This window comes from Rutidosis leptorrhynchoides, chromosome 5, assembly GCF_046630445.1.
Source record: "Rutidosis leptorrhynchoides isolate AG116_Rl617_1_P2 chromosome 5, CSIRO_AGI_Rlap_v1, whole genome shotgun sequence".
Taxonomy (NCBI): Eukaryota; Viridiplantae; Streptophyta; class Magnoliopsida; order Asterales; family Asteraceae; genus Rutidosis; species Rutidosis leptorrhynchoides.
Genome location: NC_092337.1, coordinates 83,942,865 through 83,963,527, shown reverse-complemented (window position 1 = coordinate 83,963,527; position 20,663 = coordinate 83,942,865). Strand labels below are relative to the sequence as shown.

The window sequence follows — 20,663 nt, the reverse complement described above, 5'->3', positions numbered from 1 at the left end:
GTACGGGTAGCTACTTTCCCTCACACACTAATCTCATTTTATTATCTACACCGACTTTCCCTCCGATCACCGATCTCTCCGTCACCGTCACCGTCACCGTTACCGACACCGTCATCGGAGGTAACTTGCTCATTGAATCGATCTTCGTTTTCAATAATATGTTCCTACGTAATTTCATTAACTTAGATCTAGACCAAGCTACAGCTACCAATTTATTCCTATTCATTTTCCGAACACACCCGTACTAGTTTTACCGCCGCTGGTCTATTAACGCGCCGCCACGCACTAAAACCCATCTCGGCGGTTTTGTGTCTTCCGGCACAATTTTCCGGGATTTTCCGACCAATTTCCGACCTAGGGGTGCGTTAACATTGCCACGCTTCCTTTTGAAGTTTTGCTTTTGATTCAGCAACTGTCGGGCAACTCCGACCACCGCATCGTGACCGAACCCGACTGTGTTTGCGTTTCAGTCCCTTCTTATTTTCCTTTTCTACTTATATTGCTCTATTATACGTTTAGTTTTATTCGTAATTTTACTATCACTTCTAGGATTGTTTATTGAATTGGTTTTTTTGGCTTATGCTTCTGCCTCTTATTTTGCGTGTTCTGCTTATTAAATTAGGATTGTTTTTTGATTTGGTAGGTATCGTTCTAGGAGTATTTTACCGATTTCTGCTTTTGTTAGTATTAGGATTTTATTGCTTCTGCTTAGTTACTTTGTATTATCCCTACTAGTGTTGTTTTTTTTTTCTTATTAATATTATTAATATTATTTTTTTTATTATTTTGTCTTTTTTTCGTATTCCTTTTTTTTATCGTTCTCGTTTCATAGGATAAGATAGACTCTAGACGTTCTCATGGTTACTTGAGGTCATGTCCTTCGAGCTCTAGGGCGGGTAGGTTTTTTTGGCCTAGTAGTGGCAGTAGGTTAGCAAAGCCGGTTAAGATTAGAGCAGGTAGTTGGAATGTGGGAACTTTGACCGGAAAACGGTATGAACTAGTGGAGACTTTACGTAAACGTAAAGTGGACATTTTGTGTGTCCAGGAGACTAGATGGAAGGGTCGAGGGGCGGCTAAGATCAAGGATTACAAGTTGTGGTTCTCGGGATCGAGAGTAGCTAGAAACGGTGTTGGAATCATGATTGGCCCACCCTATAACGAGAATGTCGTGGATGTGAGTAGACGGAGCGATAGGATTATGTCGGTTAGGTTAGTAATCCAGGAGGTAACCTACACGGTCATTAGCGCTTACACACCTCATGCGGGTCTTGGATCTGCTGAAAAGAGACTCTTCTGGGAATCCTTAGACGAGGTTGTGAGGACGTGCCCTCCGGACCATCGATTAATCATTGGGGGAGATCTAAATGGTCATATAGGGACGAATGTCGAGGGTTATTTGGGTGCCCATGGGGGTTTTGGGTACGGAGTAAGAAATGAGGAAGGGCTCTCTATTCTCTATTTTGCTATTGCTCACGATTTGGCTGTGGCGAATTCGTTTTTCAAGAAGACGGGGGCTCAGTTAGCAACATTCCATAGCGGGGGTCATAGTACCCAGATTGACTATTTGTTACTTCGCAAAGGAGATCTTAGGACATGTGGGGACTGTAAGGTCCTGACTGACTTGGCATGCTCCTCCCAGCACAGATTGTTGGTCATGGATTTGGCTCTTTGGAGACGTGCCACCAGGAGGGTTAGGCCCGCCCAACCTAAAATCCTATGGAAGAAGTTGAACGGAGAGAAGGCAGAGACTTTTAACACTTTGGTTGTAGAAAGAATTAATGCAGAAGTGGAAATGGTATCTCACGACGAAGCAGACCAGATGTGGAATTGTCTAGCGTCCACCATTAGAGAAGTAGCCAAGGAAACCTTAGGTGTAGCAGTAGGAACTTCGAGGGGACGTAAGGCTGATAGAGAATCATGGTGGTATAGTGATGAGGTTCAAAGTAAAGTCGCGCGTAAGCAACTAAGGTTCAGGGAGCTCATCACTTGCCAGGAGGGGACTCCGACGGATAGAACTAGGTTTGAAGAAAGATATAAAGAAGCCAAAAAAGAAGCTAAGAAGGCTGTTGCCCGTGCAAAAGAAAAGGCATATGAAGATCTGTATAGCAAGCTGGATTCTAAAGAGGGAGCAAATGATATCTACAGGATAGCCAAAGCACGGGAGCGAAGGCGCAGGGATCTAGATAATATTAAGTTTATCAAAAATGAAGTTGGTCAAACTCTAGTAAAGGACGATGAAATTAGGAAAATATGGGAAGGGTATTTCGCATCTCTTTTCGTCGGGGGCAGACCCGAGCATCACGGAGATCTGCAAGACCGTGATATAGAACAATCTCAGAACAACATGGATTATGAGAGGATCAACCAAGAGGAAGTAAGATCGGCACTACGTAAGATGGGGAGAAATAAATCTGTGGGACCGGACCAGATCCCCATTGAGGCGTGGTGGTGCCTTGGTGACGATGGTGTTAGGTGGTTGACTTGCATTTTCAACAAGACGTTTCGAAGCTCTAAAATGCCTATGGAATGGAGACTGAGCGAGACTATTCCCATCTATAAGAACAAGGGGGATGCTCAAGTTTGCAGTAACTATAGAGGCATAAAATTACTTTGCCATACTATGAAGCTTTGGGAGAGAGTGATTGAGACTAGACTTAGACGCGAAACGAACGTGTCAGAGAACCAATTTGGTTTCATTCCAGGGCGCTCTTCGATAGAGGCAATTCATATTATTAGGAACCTTATGGAGAGGTATAGAGAAAAGCAAAAGAACTTAGAGATGGTTTTCTTAGACATGGAAAAGGCTTACGATTGCGTCCCACGAAACTTAATCTGGAAGACCCTATATGATAGAAGTATCTCGAGTAGATATATTAGTGCTATCAAGGATATGTACGAAGGGGCGAAGTCCCGTGTTAGAACGCCGGTGGGGAATACTGAAGTTTTTCCTATTGAAGTAGGTCTGCATCAGGGATCGGCCCTTAGCCCTTTTCTTTTCGCTTTGATCCTTGACGAGCTTTCTCGAGGGATACAAGAGTGTATCCCTTGGTGCTTGATTTTTGCCGATGATATTGTCCTTGTGTCTGAATCTAAGGAGGAGCTTAACAGAAGACTGGAGCAATGGAGGGTGGCCTTAGAAAGTAACGGTCAACAAATTAGTAGACAAAAGACGGAATATCTTAGATGTGATTTTAATGGGAACGATGATGAACAAGATGATGGAGTGAACATCTGCATTGGAGACCAAATCTTGCACCCACAAATCTCGTTTAGATACCTAGGCTCGATGCTCCACAAATCAGGTAGGATAGATGAAGACGTGTCGCACTGTATAAAAGTAGGGTGGGTGAAGTGGAGAGCAGTGACTGGAGTCTTATGCGACAAGAAGATCCCCCTTAAGCTGAAAGGGAAAATCTTCAAGGTGGCAATTAGACCTGCCATGTTATACGGATCAGAGTGTTGGCCAATGACGAAGGCGCAAGAGAGAAGGATGGAGGTGGCAGAGATGAGGATGCTTAGGTGGACATGCGGTAAAACCATGTTGGATATGATTCCAAATAGTGTTTTCAGGGAGAACCTGAAAGTTGGAAGCATCATCGACAAGCTAAGAGAAGAACGGCTCTGATGGTTTGGGCATGTGAGGAGGCGACCTCTTACCGCTCCTGTTAGGAGAGTCGAGGCACTCACGGTTGACGGTGTAAGGAGAAGGGGTAGACCTACTCGTAGGTGGGAGGATAAAATAAAGCTCGACTTGAAGGAGCTTTTATTGATCGAGGACATGACCTCTGATAGGAATGCGTGGAGGACTAGAATTAGAATAAACGAGTAGGTTTGGTATGTTGGTGTGTTAGTGGGTCTGTGTGTTTTGGGTTTTTGTGTCTTCTTTTATTGTGTTTTTCACGTGTTTGTCTTTGTTTGTTTGTTTCGTCATGTAGCGTGTTTTTCTGCGCTTTATTTATTACGGGCCCTCTTCTTTTTACTGGGTATGTTTTTGTGTGTTGTTTGTTTACTTGTTTAGGGATTAGGTTGTGGTTGCGGGTATGTTTGTTTGTTTGTTTTTTTTGTTTGCTTTTTGTTTGTTGTGTTTGCTGTTTATGCGGGCTTGTTACGTATGTTTCTGTATGTTTGTTGGTATGCGTATGTGGGTCTGTGTTTATGTTTGTTTGTATGTATGTTCGCGGGTACGTTTCGGGTTTTCATGTTTTTTGTTTGGTTACGTACGGTTTCTTGTATGTATGTATGTATGTATGTATGTATGTATGTATGTATGTATGTATGTATGTATGTATGTATGTATGTATGTATGTATGTTTGTATGCATGCATGCATGCATGCATGCAATGCATGTATGTATGTATGTATGTTTGCATGTATGTATGTATGTATGTATGTATGTATGTATGTATGTATGTATGCATGTATGTATGTATGTTTGTTGGTCTGTGTTTCTAGGATTGTTTGTTTGTGTTTAGGGTTGCTTGTTTGCGGTCATATATGTTTTTTGTTTTTTTAGTTGTAGCATCTCTCGTTTTGTCCGGAGCTTCGCCCTACTGTCTAAGGTACGTCTTCTTTTTCCCTTATATATATATATATATATATATATATATATATATATATATATATATATATATATATATATATATTTATCTATTTATTTCATGTTTTTTTATTCTTTATGGCCGGAGGTCCCCTTGAAAGCAATCTCTTTACCCGTCGAATAGAGAGAGGGAGGACTTTCTCCGCTCTTGTGAGTGTTTAACTCGGGGTGGAGAAATGATTTCTCTTTATTCTAGGATAGAGGAAGGATTGTCTACATCCCACCTCCCCCATACCCCACTCATATGGGATTGGGTATTGTTGTTGTTGTTGTTGTTGTTGTACGGGTAGCTACTTTAAAAGACAATGCTTACTCGTCTATCGCGTCGTTAAATTTTGGTATTGCTGGATTGAAATAACAATGTGTTGCCTGGGTGCAACCAAGCTGGAGTTCCCCTTTTACAAAACAAAGCGAAAAAATAGGCAACAAATGGTCACAAACAAATTTTATTAATGGGCAGATAACAATTTCATGTAGTAATTACAAGGTTTGTGTTTAAAATTGTTACATACCATCGTAAAGCTTAGGGCGGCATGAGCTGGCCGCCAACACAACTGGTTTTTCCATAGCATCGTATGCGTCCGAGACAAAAGAAGTTACAAGCTCGTTCCAGAGAGTAGACAAAATTGTATCACCGCTGTACACAACTGTGTGTGAAACTGTCAGTTAGAAATAGAGACTAAAAAAACTAAAAGGGAAAAAATGTGTGCTGCTGTTTGTCAAAAATAATCGACGCCGGTACAACCTTGTTGCGAAAAGCAATTCAGTTTTTTTCCTAGCAACACATTCTTTTTAGTAAATGTTGTTGTATTCAAAAGTTTGTAAATTAAATAAAGAAAATGCCCAAACGATGCATATATTTATTTATTTTTCCTAAATAATGGCTTACTCAAGATTGATAATGTCGATTGTTTTTCTTATAAGATGTTTGCGGTTAACGTCTCCAATCACCACCGGGTCTTCAAGGCGATCAATGCAACCAATGTAGTCTGTTTACATATATCCCATATCAATGTATGTCTAAGCATTTAAATCGAAATCATAAGATATTATGCAAAACATACCAGCGAGGACAGTGGTGTTTGGTACACGCGTGCGTAATTGATTGTAAGCAACAAACTGGAAGTAATGGTCAGGGTACTCTGCAAATGGAAGGTCTTCAAAAACTGTGTTGCGATCAAACGACAATGTCGTTGGCCCTGGTAATATCTTCTCCCAGCGAGTTGTAGCATGAACCGAGAAGTTTGTTATCACATACATCTTGTTCAAGTGCATAAGCTCGTCAAAGTAAGCTTTATCACTGTATCGCATATTCACAAGCATAGGGTAGTGCTGCAACATGCAAAGAGCATCAAACAGACGATATAAATAAAAGATGAAAACAGGTTAGCAGAGATGTAAAATACGAATACCATTTCATCGATGAGCATGCAACAGTAACCGGTCGGAGCCTTGTTGTGATAACTGTAAGTAACCCACTTGCGATAAATTCTCGCTGAAATTGTTCTATCTCTATCACCCGGTATCAGCTGTGCCAGTGCCGTTATTTGTGCCATACTATCAAAAGGAAGTAAATAATCGGTACTAAATATAAATATATATTAAGTATGTACATAATTTATATGTGGCTGTATACAATAGTTTTTGTTATGCCAGCGCACCAGAACAAACACTCGCACTGCATACAAACGGCCGTACAGTCCCCTGAATCACGGTATAAAGGAGATATGTCTGCGCAAACACAAGGCAATTGTCAGAAAGTATAAACAGGAACGAAAAGAGGAATGAAAAGGCACGAAAAGAGGAAAATCACTTGCACACTCAACAACGGTAACTGCCAGTAAAATGAGCTGTTTTATGAAAGTATCAGAACTACTTTATAAAGCTAGCAAAACTGCAGTTCACTTTACAAATCAGCTGCTTTAACAAATGGGGAAAACCCAAACACCTACAATAACAAAAGGAATGCAGAACTCCAGTTCACTTTTTACAAAATAAAGGTAGCAGAATTTGTAGACAAACAGAAGACATACTAAAGCTCACCAGAATATTGACACATGCAACAAATAACAAATAACGAATACCAAAGATATAACAAATAAGACACAATATAACCCTTGGTTACACGAAATGGGTTGCTTTTGTTAATTTTGCCTTTTTCCTTACATGTTTAGAGGGGAAACTACTGACAAACTGAGGTTTAAAATGTGCCATTTACAAAACAAAGAAAATCGTTCAGGCAAAATTAAATTTAAATGAAACACAAAAACAACAAACAAATAACAAAAAACAAATAACAAAGAACAGGAGGTATAGGTAATTTCCAGGCTAGCAAATGTGCAAAGCTATCAATTTCAGTGGCTCTTGCACTCCACAATGGCAACAAAAATACAAATATACATTCCAGGATGAAACTGTTATTTGCTATCGGGTAAAATAAAACAAATCTAATGAGCATAAAAAACAGTATACACATATAAAATACAACACACATATATGAAAAGCACAAACAAACAAAAGACAACATGATCCAAGATATTGCAAGTCACAGTAAAACAGCATAGAAACAAAAAACAAATTAAGGCAAAGATAGTGCACTTGACAGTAAACCAGCATACATATAGTCAGACAAACTGCAAGAACAGATACTTGTTAAAACTTTTTAAAAGAGCATCAACAACAAAAAAATCAAATAAGAAACAGTGGCATACCATCAGCAAAATCCGAAGCACTGGCATGTGCCCTACGAAGAGAAGGCCTTTTCTTAGATTCTTTATAGGAAACGACGTGCTGGCCTGAAGGTACAACACTTTCTGAAATAGAAGCGCCAACTACATTCGATTCGTCTGAGTTTTTTTCCCCTTTTTCGAGAACCCCTCATAACGGGAATTACCAAACAATGAAAGGGCAAAAAATCAAAACGACTGAGAATCAACAACAGGCTGAACAATGCAAGAACAATGAGAAAACCACATCCAAGAATAGAAAACGAACAACATCAATTAAAAAGATTAAGAACAGAGTAACGAACCCGAAAGAAATTGTCTTTCTGTAACCAATCGATTTTCTGTAACCAAGGAGAGAAATTGGTTTGGAGCAACTGTGAAGAATCCATGGGAAATCAATAAGCTATAAAGCAACAGGGTAAGGGACGAAGGAGCATGGTAAGGTGACAGAGAAAGAGGAGAGGGTGAGCAGTAGCCGGTCGCACGGTATGTTTCTCCTTTCTCCACTCAAAGACTGAAAGTCAGCCGTTAACAATGAAAATTTAAAAAACCGATACACACACATACAATATACAAATACGAAATAAAAAAAATAAAAAAATGTATATCTTGGAAACGTGAACAGTAAAAATATGTGAGGAGAAGTGACACGTGGACCAATCAGAAGCCAAAGATTAATCCCCCTAATAGAAGATGGGTAATAATTATATTTTTAATATTTGTAATAATCTAATAACAATAATAATTAATAATAACAACAATAATAATAATAATAATAATACTAATAATAATAATAATAATAATAATAATAATAATAATAATAATAATAATACTAATAATAATAATAATTAATAATAACAATTATAATAATAATAATAATAATAATAATAATAATAATAATAATAATAGTAATAATAATAATAGTAATAATAGTAATAATAATAATAATAATAATATTGAGTAATAAGTAAACTACCTCAAAGAAGTAGCCATAAAAAAATGCCCAAGTCCGGGTTTGAACCCGCGACCTCCCGCTAACCCAATAACACCACAAACCATCCAAGCTAATCAGTTTTCCTGATTTAATTCCGTTTCTATATGGCTTCCTGTCTATTCTATTCAATCTTCTTTTTCTAAAAAAAATGTCACAGCCGAGGCTCGAACCCGAGACCTCTCGTTCAACAAGCACGCAACCAACCATGGACCTGTCTGTTACTTTCTCGAAATAACATGCAGTTTTAATCTTGTAACATGTATGAGCCGATTTGCTTTTTCTTAAACTTAAAACCCAAATCATTCTCATATTGCACAATCATCATTTCCATAAACACCATCGTTATCATTATAATGCCATCGTGACACCACAATATTATCATCGAATGAAATCATAATCATAAAATTATAATTGTCATCGTCTTCACTATTTTCGTTTATCCTAAACATCCTCATCATCAACTAACCATCATCTAATCATCAAGTATCATTCATTTTGATCTAATATCATTATTTTAATTTTGAATAAGTGTGTGTGATGTTCATGGTTTAAGTAGACCTAAAATTTGAAACACAGCCCAATACGACCGTGGCTCAATAAACAAACTCGCTGGCCCAAGTTAAAGTGTAGGGATTCACGGCCTAAGTATGATTTCCCAGTTTATATAAAATGAAGAAAAAAATGAAACTGAAATTGGACCTTTTTTACATAAATAGGGCGGCTAAGAGAAAAAGTTTTCACAGTGGTCTTGCAACCCCACGTGTATCTAGGATACCCCATATGTTTATTCATCATTGTTATCACCCTCCACGTTAACAGTAGTATAAATATAAAAAGATTTCGACTGCAACAGCAGTGGGTACGACAAGAAACAAAAAAAATATAAACCGAAGGTGGTATGATGGTTTAACGGTGATTATGGAAGGTGATATGAGGGGTGACTTCGGTGGTGGTGATATGGGGGATGAAAGTGGTGATGGTTTGATATTTTGCTAAGAAAAAGAAGCAATTGCAGTGAAAGAAGTTGGTGGTGTTTTGGAAATAGAAAATAGAAGTATAAGCCATAGCAATTTTGCAATGATGGTGGTAAAAGGTAGGCTTCGATGGTCATGGTGAAGATAGCCATGAGTGTGATGGAAGGTGGTGGTCAAAATGGATGAAGGTGGTGATTGAATGAAGATTAGTGATGGAGGTGGTTAACCGAGTAAAAGAAATAAGAAGGTGAAGGTTTTATGAATATAGATACAGAAAAAATGCAATAAAAATGACGGTTTGGTGGTGATTTTGATCATGATGGATATGGTGGCGTTCGACTGGTAATTAGAAAAATAAGAGAGAAGTAGAGATGGAGGATGGTGGCGGTTTGATGGAGATGAAACAGTGGGTGGTTGAGGATGGCGGTTAGGAGGTTGTGGTGGTTATGAACCGCAAAAGAAAGGTGATCGAGTTAGTGACGGTTGTGTTAATGACCGGAGATGGTTTAATGGTTGGTGTTTAGAAGGCTGTCGATACAAAAGAGAGAACGAGGAAACTAGTGTTCAAAATACTGTGTTTTTCATCTATGTATGCAGTTGCATATATAGAACTTTAATAAGAGGAAGCAATCATTCAATCATTCAATATTAATTATATTAGTGTAATAAAAACGTGCACACACACAGTATTTGAGATAATAATTAGAATAGTTCAGCAGTCACACTTTTAAATTCTTATACCGACAGTTTTCATGGACTATTATTTCATACCCCGTTGTTAATCAGTAGTGGATAAAAAGTCTTCGAAAAAATCCCAAACTTTCACAGTAATTATCTTTATTTAGTTCGGTCATTATGGTATAAAATTCGATCATTAAATTATTAGATAAAAATTACATCAACTGTCCCTCTCGATTCTGAGTAAAATATAAAAAGTGTTAAAATTTAATAACTAGATCCTAAATACATTTTTAGTAAGCCTAAAATTTATAGAACTCATTTTCGAATCACCGTTTATTTTAAAATCATATAAGTTTGAATTTAACTTACTTAATATCAATCGGGACATCAAATGAGTATTACAATCATTTAATATTTATTTTTAATATACTTTATTTATATATATAGATATATTTTAAATAATAATTATTATAATATCTTATTTTTATTTATTTTACATAATTAAATTTTAATAGCAATAACATATAATATTTCAAATTATATTTTCAATTACCATTTATATATATATATATATATATATATATATATATATATATATATATATATATATACACACACACACATATCTATTTACAATTAATTGTTCGTGAATCGTCGAAACTGGTCGAAAGTCAAATGAATGTACGAAAATAGTTCAAAAATTTTGAGATTCAATTTAATAGACTTTGCTTATCATGTCGAAATAATATTAAGATTAAAGTTTAAATTTGATCAGAAATTTCTGAGTCGTCACATGATTAACAAGATATGATCATATGAAATTAACTATTATTTATTAACTATTATAATAAAGATATGTAATACCATCAAGAGTAATAAACATTACAAACTTTTCAATAATTGTTATCTTTTTATTTTTCTTAATTTAAATTTAGTTTTAATCATTCATTCATAGAAAGTAAAATTTATATGACATAAATTATATGATTAATTTCAATATTTTCATTTTCCTTATCATAATTTTGTCATAAATTTAAAACTAAGTTATGGCATAAATAATAACAATAGTTTCAACCTTTTAATGTTTCATATTTACATTGATAGATATCGTTGCATATATATATATATATATATATATATATATATATATATATATATATATATATATATATATATATATATATATATATATATATATATATATATATATATATATATATATATATATATATATGTATATATATATATATATATATATATATATATATATATGGAAATTTATTAAATAAACATGATTTATATATTTACATGGATAAAAAATATTACACCTATAATAATCATAGTTATATAAATTATAACTAAAATGTAATAATAATAAAAAATAATAATAATTATTATTAAATCGTAATCATATTCATATTCATATTATAATTATGAATAATTATTTATATAATTTAATTAAATAAACATTATTATATATATATATATATATATATATATATATATATATATATATATATATATAATGTTTATTTAATTAATTTATATAAATAATTATTCATAATTATATTATGAATATGAATATGATTACGATTTAATAATAATAATTATTATTTTTTATTATTATTACATTTTAGTTATAATTTATATAACTATGATTATTATAGGTGTATGAATATAATTATGTTTGTGTGTGCGTATGTGTGTGTGTGTGTGTGTATGTATGTATAAGAAACGTTACACCTATAATCATCATAGTTATATGAATTATAACTAAATTGTAATAATAATAAAAATAATAATCGTAATCATATTCATAATTATAATTATAATTATGAATTATAATCATAATCTTAATTATTAATCATATAAGTTATACGAATATACAATATAATAATCATAATATCATAATATTAAAATTAAAAAGAAAAGCTTCGGTCGAATCGATCCAACATATGGTGTATTAAATACGTTTAATTTAATAAAAATAATCCATGCAAATTAATAGACTGGTAAAAAAAGTTAAAATTATTATGGTAAAAAAGTAAAATAAAAAAATAAAAACCATATTAAATAAAGATTTCATAAATAAATTTGAAATAATTAATAATCAATAAATTTATAAACCTTTCATCTTCTAAGTAACATATAGTTCATCGTATAGTTCATCTTCTATATTCGGATGATTAGCCAAACGACGTAATGATCCTGTTAGTGAAAAGTTACATCAGATAATGATCCAGTACCATTTTTATCAAAAACACATATAAAATTATTTTTAAAAACTTTTGGTCATCGGGTGCGGATGACCCCGGTTTCCCCTTAATAAATCCGCCCCTGAATCAAGTGTTAAATCCAAAAGAAGATAGATGATTAGAAGCTGGAAACAGAAGAAATTGTTGCCTTCCATTTTGAAAGCACCGCTTGAAAGTTGTTGATAATGCTAAAAACGAACATATATTTCATAGCATTATTCCTCAAGAAAGACAAGCTTTTAGTTGCAATTGTTCTATTTACAAGAGATATTCGTTTAAATAATAAAAGGTGAAGACAAAAGGCAGATTCGACAAATTGAAGACAAAAAGGTCCAAAGAGCTAAAAAGTACAAGATACAATTAAAAAGGTTCAAAATATTGATGAGGAACGTCTCAAAATGACAAGAGTACAAGTTACAAGACGCAAAGTACGCGATTTAAAATAATACGCGAGGACGTCCGAAAATCCGGAACCGGGACCTGAGCCAAGAAGAAACGCCCGACGCAACGGACCAAAAATATCTAGTCTACTATGCACAAGAATATAATATAATATATATATAATTATATATAATTATATATTATATATATTATTATTATTATATTACGTCGGCAAGAAGAAAACAAAGTAGTTGGCTGGATCCAGGGTGGCCATGCGACTCGCATGGCCAGAAGCACAAATCCATGCGAGTCGCATGGTGTGAGATTGCTGGTCAGGTCCTATAAAAAGCCAGTTTTCTGACGAGTTTTAGACATATATTTTCTCTTCCTCTTCATACGTAAATATAATTATATTTATAATTTATATTTTAATTTTAATTATAATTCTAATAATAAGGGTATGTTAGCGAATGTTGTAAGGGTGTAAGTCGAAATTCTGTCCGTGTAACGCTACGCTATTTTTAATCATTGTAAGTTATGTTCAACCTTTTTATATTAATGTCTCGTAGCTAAGTTATTATTATGCTTATTTAAAACGAAGTAATCATGATGTTGGGCTAATTACTAAAATTGGGTAATTGGGCTTTGTACCATAATTGGGGTTTGGATAAAAGAACGACACTTGTGGAAACTAGACTATGGGCTATTAATGGGCTTTATATTTGTTTAACTAAATGAAAGTTTGTTAATGTTAATATAAAGATTTACAATTGGGCGTCCCTATAAATTACCATATACACTCGATCGGACACGATGGGCGGGGTATTTATATGTACGAATAATCGTTCATTTTACCGGACACGGGAATGGATTAATAGCCACTAGAATAATCAAAACAGGGGTGAAATTACATTCAAGGGTAATTGGTGTAATTGTTAACAAAGTAGTAAAACCTTGGTTTACACGCAGTCGATAACCTGGTGTATTCATTAAACAAAGTATTAAAACCTTGTTACAATTCGAATCCCCAATTAGTTGGAATATTTATCTTCGGGTATAATAATAATTTGTCAAGGACACTTGCAATTTATATTTATGACTGATGGACTGTTATGGACAAAAACCAGACGGACATATTGAATAATTCAGGACAAAGGACAATTAACCCATGGGCATAAAACTAAAATCAACACGTCAAACATCATGATTACGGAAGTTTAAATAAGCATAATTCTTTTATTTCATATTTTATTTCCTTTATTTTATATTTAATTGCACTTCTAATTATCGCACTTTTATTGTTATTTAATCGCACTTTTAATTATCGTACTTTTAATTATCGCAATTTAATTTTATCGCATTTTTATTATTCGCAATTTCATTATCGTTATTTACTTTACGCTTTAATTTAAAGTCTTGTATTTATTTTATATTTTACATTAGGTTTTAACTGCGACTAAAGTTTTAAAATCGACAAACCGGTCATTAAACGGTAAAAACCCCCCTTTATAATAATAATATTACTTATATATATATTTGTATTTTTATAAAAGTAAACTAATATAGCGTTGAGCTTTGTTCAAAGATTTCCCTGTGGAACGAACCGGACTTACTAAAAACTACACTACTGTACGATTAGGTACACTGCCTATAAGTGTTGTAGCAAGGTTTAAGTATATCCATTCTATAAATAAATAAATATCTTGTGTAAAATTGTATCGTATTTAATAGTATTTTCCTAGTAAAATAATAACTATTTTATATACACCTCGTTCGACATCAAGTTATTTTTGGCGCCGCTGCCGGGGATGCTCGCCGAAGCGAAACGCCATATTTTTAATTTTTAAGTTATAATTAGTTTTGGTAAAATTTATATTTTTTAAAAAAAAATTAAAAAATATATAAAAAAAAAAAGTATTTTAAATATATTTTTTTTTAGTTTTTCTTTTATTTTTACAAAATTATAAAGTATTTTAAGTTTATTTTTTAGTTTTAAAAATTTAAGTTTTATTTTAATTATATATATATATTTATATTTTAAATATAAAACAGAAAAAAGAAAATAAATATTAAATATACGTGACCTGTCAAATTGAACCTGTCCAGTTGAACCGGTTCAGTTCAGTCATGCGACTCGCATGACCCACCCTCTTAAATCATGCGACTCGCATGAGGGGTCTGACAGGGCCACATCCAAACCCTAATTTCGCATTTATTACGGTTAATATATTATTATTATTAATTAAACCCTAAATTTTATTATTATTATTATAATTAAGTTTTTAGTTTAATTAATTACTTTTAATTAGTTTTATTATATTTAAAACTTAATACTTTAATATAATTAATATAAAAATAATATTTTAATAAAAATTGTATTTTTTTTTATCACTTTTTATTTCTTTTAATATTTTGTCCCTTTTTAATCGTTGTAGCGTAATATTTATATTTTTAGCTCAAATTTAATTTTAAACTTAGTTTTTGCTATAGTTATTTTTACTCCTAGATTTTTAGGCTTTGCCGTAAAACTCCTTAAGTGCTTTTTCTTTAGACTAAGATTTAGGTGCTTTAGAATTTTGCGACGCCTTTTTAAGTTTTAGTTTCTTTTTAAGTTATTTCCATTTGGGATTTAGTTTTTCCTGTAAGCTTTAATATTTTTAGACCTTTTACTATGTATCAATTATCATTCCAATTAGTAATTTCAATTTGCGATTATAATTTTAAGTTAGTTGTAGTAATAAGGTTAGGTTAGTTAAGTATTTTTAAGTTTTTATAAGTTTCTTTTATTTTTCCGTCGTCTTTTATTTTTAAACCATTTTTTCTTTTTCAACCTTTATCGACAAACTCTTTTTCTCTCTTATTTCTCGCTATTCTAGTTTTAGGACTTAGAATTTTTTTACTTCTTATCTAAATTTCTAAAAATTACGAAAATTTATTTTAAGTGGTTAAATTGATAGACATCAAAATTTTCTGGTTCGTAGTAATAGTTGGATTTGTACGTGGACCGGGTTATTGGAGCCAAACAGTCCTCAATTATATTGAGACCAAACGAATCCTGCCCCTCTGCTGCATCTTTTGGCTATTCGAAACGTGGGCAAAATCAGAAAAGTCTATTGATTGGATAACTTATTATAATTTTTCTTTCCTTTTTAAAACTAATAGGATATTCAGTGAATGCACCGAGCAAGACGTTCATCACCTTTTGTACATTCACCACCTGTAACTCGATCAAGACATCGTTTAACAAATATAACCGCCGTTGATTTTTCTTTAGAATCGTCATCCAGTCGACCAAGTACTTCAGTTCAAATTACCGATAATCCATTTTTTGAACCCAACCTCACAATTGAGAATCCAGAAAATATTCAGGAACGGTTCATAGATCCTGAACCATTAAACTTTCCTCCGGAACCACCAATCATTCAAACAGAGATTGTTGAGGAACGAACTATTAAATCAGAATCATCTAGTGATACCGAGTCAACAAATTCAATTATGGAGAATCTGGAACCTTTAAGTATGGAAGACCGAATGAGAGCTAAACGCACTGGCCAAGGTCACGCAATTACTCATCCAGACATTAATGCGCCAGATTATGAAATCAAAGGACAAATTCTACACATGGTGACTAATCAATGCCAATTTAGTGGTGCGCCGAAGGAAGATCCAAATGAACATCTACGTACCTTTAATAGAATCTGCACACTATTTAAAATCCGAGAAGTGGAGGATGAACAGATATATCTCATGTTATTTCCCTGGACTTTAAAGGGAGAAGCCAAAGATTGGTTGGAATCGTTACCTGAAGGGGCAATTGATACATGGGATGTTTTAGTTGACAAATTTCTTAAACAATTTTTTCCCGCATCTAAAGCCGTAAGACTTCAAGCAGAAATTGTTACGTTCACACAGAAGACAAATGAAACTCTATATGAGGCGTGGACAAGATATGGAAAGTTACTAAGAGGATGTCCGCAACATGGTTTAGACACCTGTCAAATAGTACAAATATTCTACCGAGGATGCGACATCACTACAAGAAAAGACATAGATATAGCAGCTGGTGGTTCGATTATGAAGAAAACCGAAACTGATGCTTACAAAATTATTGATAATACTGCTTCCCACTCACATGAGTGGCACCAAGAAAAAGATATCATTAGATCATCTAAAGCAGCTAGAGCCGATTCTAGCCATGACTTAGATTCCATTTCCGCAAAGATAGATGCTTTCGAGAGACGAATGGAAAAGATGACTAAGGATATTCATGCTATACGAATTAGTTGTGAGCAGTGTGGAGGACCACATTTGACAAAAGATTGTCTCAGTATTGAATTAACAATGGAACAAAGAGAGAATATTTCATACATAAACCAAAGGCCTGGAAATAATTATCAGAATAATTATCAACCGCCAAGACCGATTTACAATCAAAACCAGAATTATAACCGAAATATTCCATACAATAACCAACAAGGTCCTAGCAATCAACAAGTATCCAATAATACTTACAATCAGCAAAGACCGAATTTTCAAAACAAACCACCACAACAAACCGATGATAAAAAGCCGAATTTAGAAGATATGATGACGAAGCTAGTTGAAACTCAAACGCAGTTTTTCACATCTCAAAAACAAACAAATGAACAAAATGCTCAAGCATTTAGAAATCAACAAGCTTCTATTCAAAATCTGGAACAAGAAGTAAGTAACCTAGCAAGGTTAATAGGTGAAAGAAAACCGGGAAGTTTACCTAGTGATACAAATGCTAACCCCCGGAATGAAACAGCTAAAGCTATTACCACAAGAAGTGGTACAACACTTAAACCACCTGAAATACCTGTAACTTCTGATGAAACTATTCCTACTCCACAAGAACCACAACCTGATCAAGATAAGGAAAAAGAACCGGTAGTTGAAAAGGTTAATAAAGATAACACAGTTAAGGATAAACCTTATGTTAAACCATATCAACCACCACTTGCTTACCCGAGTAAAATGAAGAAAGAAAAACTTGAAGCCGAGCAATCCAAATTCTTGGATATGTTTAAACAGATAAATGTAAATCTTCCTTTCATTGATGTGATTTCAGGAATGCCAAGATATGCTAAATTCTTGAAAGATCTAATCACGAATAGAAAGAAAATGGAAGAACTCTCGGCTGTTACTATGAATGCTAATTGTTCAGCAGTGCTGTTGAATAAGATACCAGAAAAACTATCTGATCCAGGAAGTTTCACAATTCCATGTTTTCTGGGTAGTCTTAGTTCAATAGAAGCATTAGCAGACTTAGGTGCTAGTATAAATCTAATGCCGTATTCACTATACGCTAAACTAGACCTTGGAGAATTGAAACCAACCAGAATAAGCATACAACTAGCCGATAGATCAATAAAATATCCTAGAGGGATAATGGAAAACATGCTAGTTAAAGTTGGTACTTTAGTATTTCCAGTAGATTTTGTTGTTTTGGACATGGAAGAAGATTCTCAAGTTCCTCTCATATTAGGAAGACCATTCTTAAACACGGCTAAAGCAATGATAGACGTGTTCGGTAAGAAACTGACCCTAAGTATAGAGGATGAGAGTGTTACCTTTTCAGTTGATAGAGCAATGCAACAACCACAATCTGCAGATGATACATGTTATTATATTCAAACTATAGATGCACATGCAGAATTATTAGAAGAATTTCCAGAATTACAAGGAACAGGAGAATGTTCTTTAGGAGAAGGTAATGAACCAATTGATGAAGCTGAAATGTTAGCTACACTTATAGCTAATGGATATGAACCAACAACAGAAGAAATTCAAATGCTAAAAGAAGAAGACAGATATCGATATAAATCATCGATAGAAGAACCTCCGAAATTAGAATTAAAGCCACTTCCAAACCATTTGGAATACGCTTATTTACATGGTGAATCTGAATTACCTGTAATAATATCGTCTTCTCTTACTGAAAATGAGAAATCACAACTCATTTCTGTGTTGAAAGCTCATAAACCAGCCATTGCATGGAAGATTCATGATATTAAAGGAATAAGTCCTTCGTATTGCACACATAAAATCCTTATGGAAGAAGGTCATAAAACGTATGTGCAACGCCAACGAAGACTAAATCCTAATATGCAAGATGTAGTTAAGAAAGAGATTATTAAACTGCTAGATGCAGGTTTGATATATCCAATCTCTGATAGTCCATGGGTAAGCCCAGTTCAAGGCGTGCCTAAGAAAGGTGGCATGACTGTCATTACAAATGAGAAAAATGAGCTTATTCCTACTAGGACTGTAACAGGATGGCGTGTATGTATTGATTATAGAAAATTAAATGACGCCACCAGAAAAGATCACTTTCCCTTACCTTTCATAGATCAAATGTTGGAAAGATTAGCCGGAAATAGTTACTATTGTTTTCTAGATGGATTTTCCGGATATTTTCAAATTCCAATAGCACCCGAAGATCAAGAGAAAACCACATTCACGTGCCCTTATGGTACTTTTGCTTACAAACGCATGCCATTTGGACTTTGTAACGCCCCTGCAACCTTTCAAAGGTGCATGATGGCGATTTTTCACGACATGATAGAAGAATGCATGGAAGTATTCATGGATGACTTTTCAGTCTTCGGTGATACATTTAAATCATGTCTAGTTAATCTGGAACGAATGCTAATTAGATGCGAAAAATCAAATCTAGTACTTAATTGGGAGAAATGCCATTTCATGGTTAAAGAAGGCATCGTTCTTGGACATAAAATTTCAAAAGAAGGAATTGAAGTGGATAGAGCTAAAGTAGATGTAATTGCTAAACTTCCACATCCCACCAATGTTAGAGGAGTTAGGAGTTTTCTAGGGCATGCCGGTTTTTACCGACGTTTCATAAAAGATTTTTCTAAAATTGCCACTCCTATGAATAAACTCCTAGAAAAGGATGCGCCATTCATCTTTTCAGATGAATGTATCAAATCTTTTAATATTCTTAAAGAGAAACTCACTAATGCACCGATCATGATAACACCAAATTGGAATCTATCATTTGAACTAATGTGCGATGCAAGTGATTTTGCAATGGGAGCCGTTTTAGGACAAAGGATTGAAAAACGATTTCAACCTATATATTATGCTAGTAAGACATTACAAGGAGCACAAACAAACTATACAACTACTGAAAAAGAACTCCTTGCTATTGTCTTTGCTTTTGACAAATTTCGATCATATCTCGTTCTAGCAAAAACGATGGTCTATACCGACCATTCTGCTCTTAGATACCTATTTTCAAAACAAGATGCTAAACCAAGATTAATCCGTTGGATTTTAATCTTACAAGAGTTTGATATTGAAATCCGAGATAAAAAAGGAGCAGAAAATCTCGCCGCTGATCATCTTTCTCGTCTTGAAAATCCCGAATTAGAAGTTCTAAATGAATCGGCCATACAAGACAACTTTCCTGATGAATATCTATTGAAGATAGATTATAAAGAAATCCCATGGTTTGCAGACTATGCAAACTACTTAGTTTGTGGATTCCTTGAAAAAGGATTATCGTACCAAAGACGAAAGAAATTCTTCAGTGATATAAAACACTATTTCTGGGAAGATCCACATCTGTTTAAAAGTTGTCCCGATGGAATAATACGCCGATGTGTATTTGGAGATGAAGCTAGTAAAATATTAAACCATTGTCACACAGGACCAACAGGAGGGCATTATGGGCCTCAACTAACAGCAAGAAAAGTTTATGAAGCTGGATTCTATTGGCCTACAATTTACAAAGACACACACCTTCTTTGCAAATCCTGTGATGCATGTCAAAGGGCCGGAAAAATAAGTCAACGTGATGAAATGCCACAAAATGTCATCCAAGTATGTGAAGTATTTGACATTTGGGGTATTGACTTTATGGGTCCATTTCCAAAATCTCATAATAATCTATATATACTCGTAGCCATTGATTATGTATCTAAATGGGCGGAAGCACAAGCTCTCCCAACTAACGATGCACGAGTTGTAGTCAACTTTTTAAAACGTCTTTTTGCAAGGTTTGGAACACCG

The 20,663-nt window shown here is 34.0% G+C and overlaps 1 protein-coding gene across 1 annotated transcript; it reads left to right on the top strand.

Moving 5' to 3' along the window:
• The first annotated feature begins 579 nt into the window (after nucleotides 1-579).
• Nucleotides 580-4,558, top strand: LOC139848795 (uncharacterized). The gene is made up of 5 exons (XM_071838490.1): nucleotides 580-639; nucleotides 833-2,578; nucleotides 3,095-3,302; nucleotides 4,019-4,038; nucleotides 4,520-4,558. The coding sequence occupies exons 1-5, from the start codon at nucleotides 580-582 to the stop codon at nucleotides 4,556-4,558; spliced, it is 2,073 nt and encodes a 690-aa protein (XP_071694591.1).
• Nucleotides 4,559-20,663: the final 16,105 nt, after the last annotated feature.

What these genes read in the sequence shown, in the direction of transcription:
- LOC139848795 (XM_071838490.1), top strand. Translation starts at nt 580, where the DNA reads ATGCTTCTGCCTCTTATTTTGCGTGTTCTGCTTATTAAATTAGGATTG. An exon ending in CTCGATGCTCCACAAATCAG is followed by an intron (nt 3,303 to 4,018) that starts GTAGGATAGATG and finishes TTACTTGTTTAG; the next exon opens with GGATTAGGTTGTGGTTGCGG. An exon ending in GGATTAGGTTGTGGTTGCGG is followed by an intron (nt 4,039 to 4,519) that starts GTATGTTTGTTT and finishes TTTTAGTTGTAG; the next exon opens with CATCTCTCGTTTTGTCCGGA.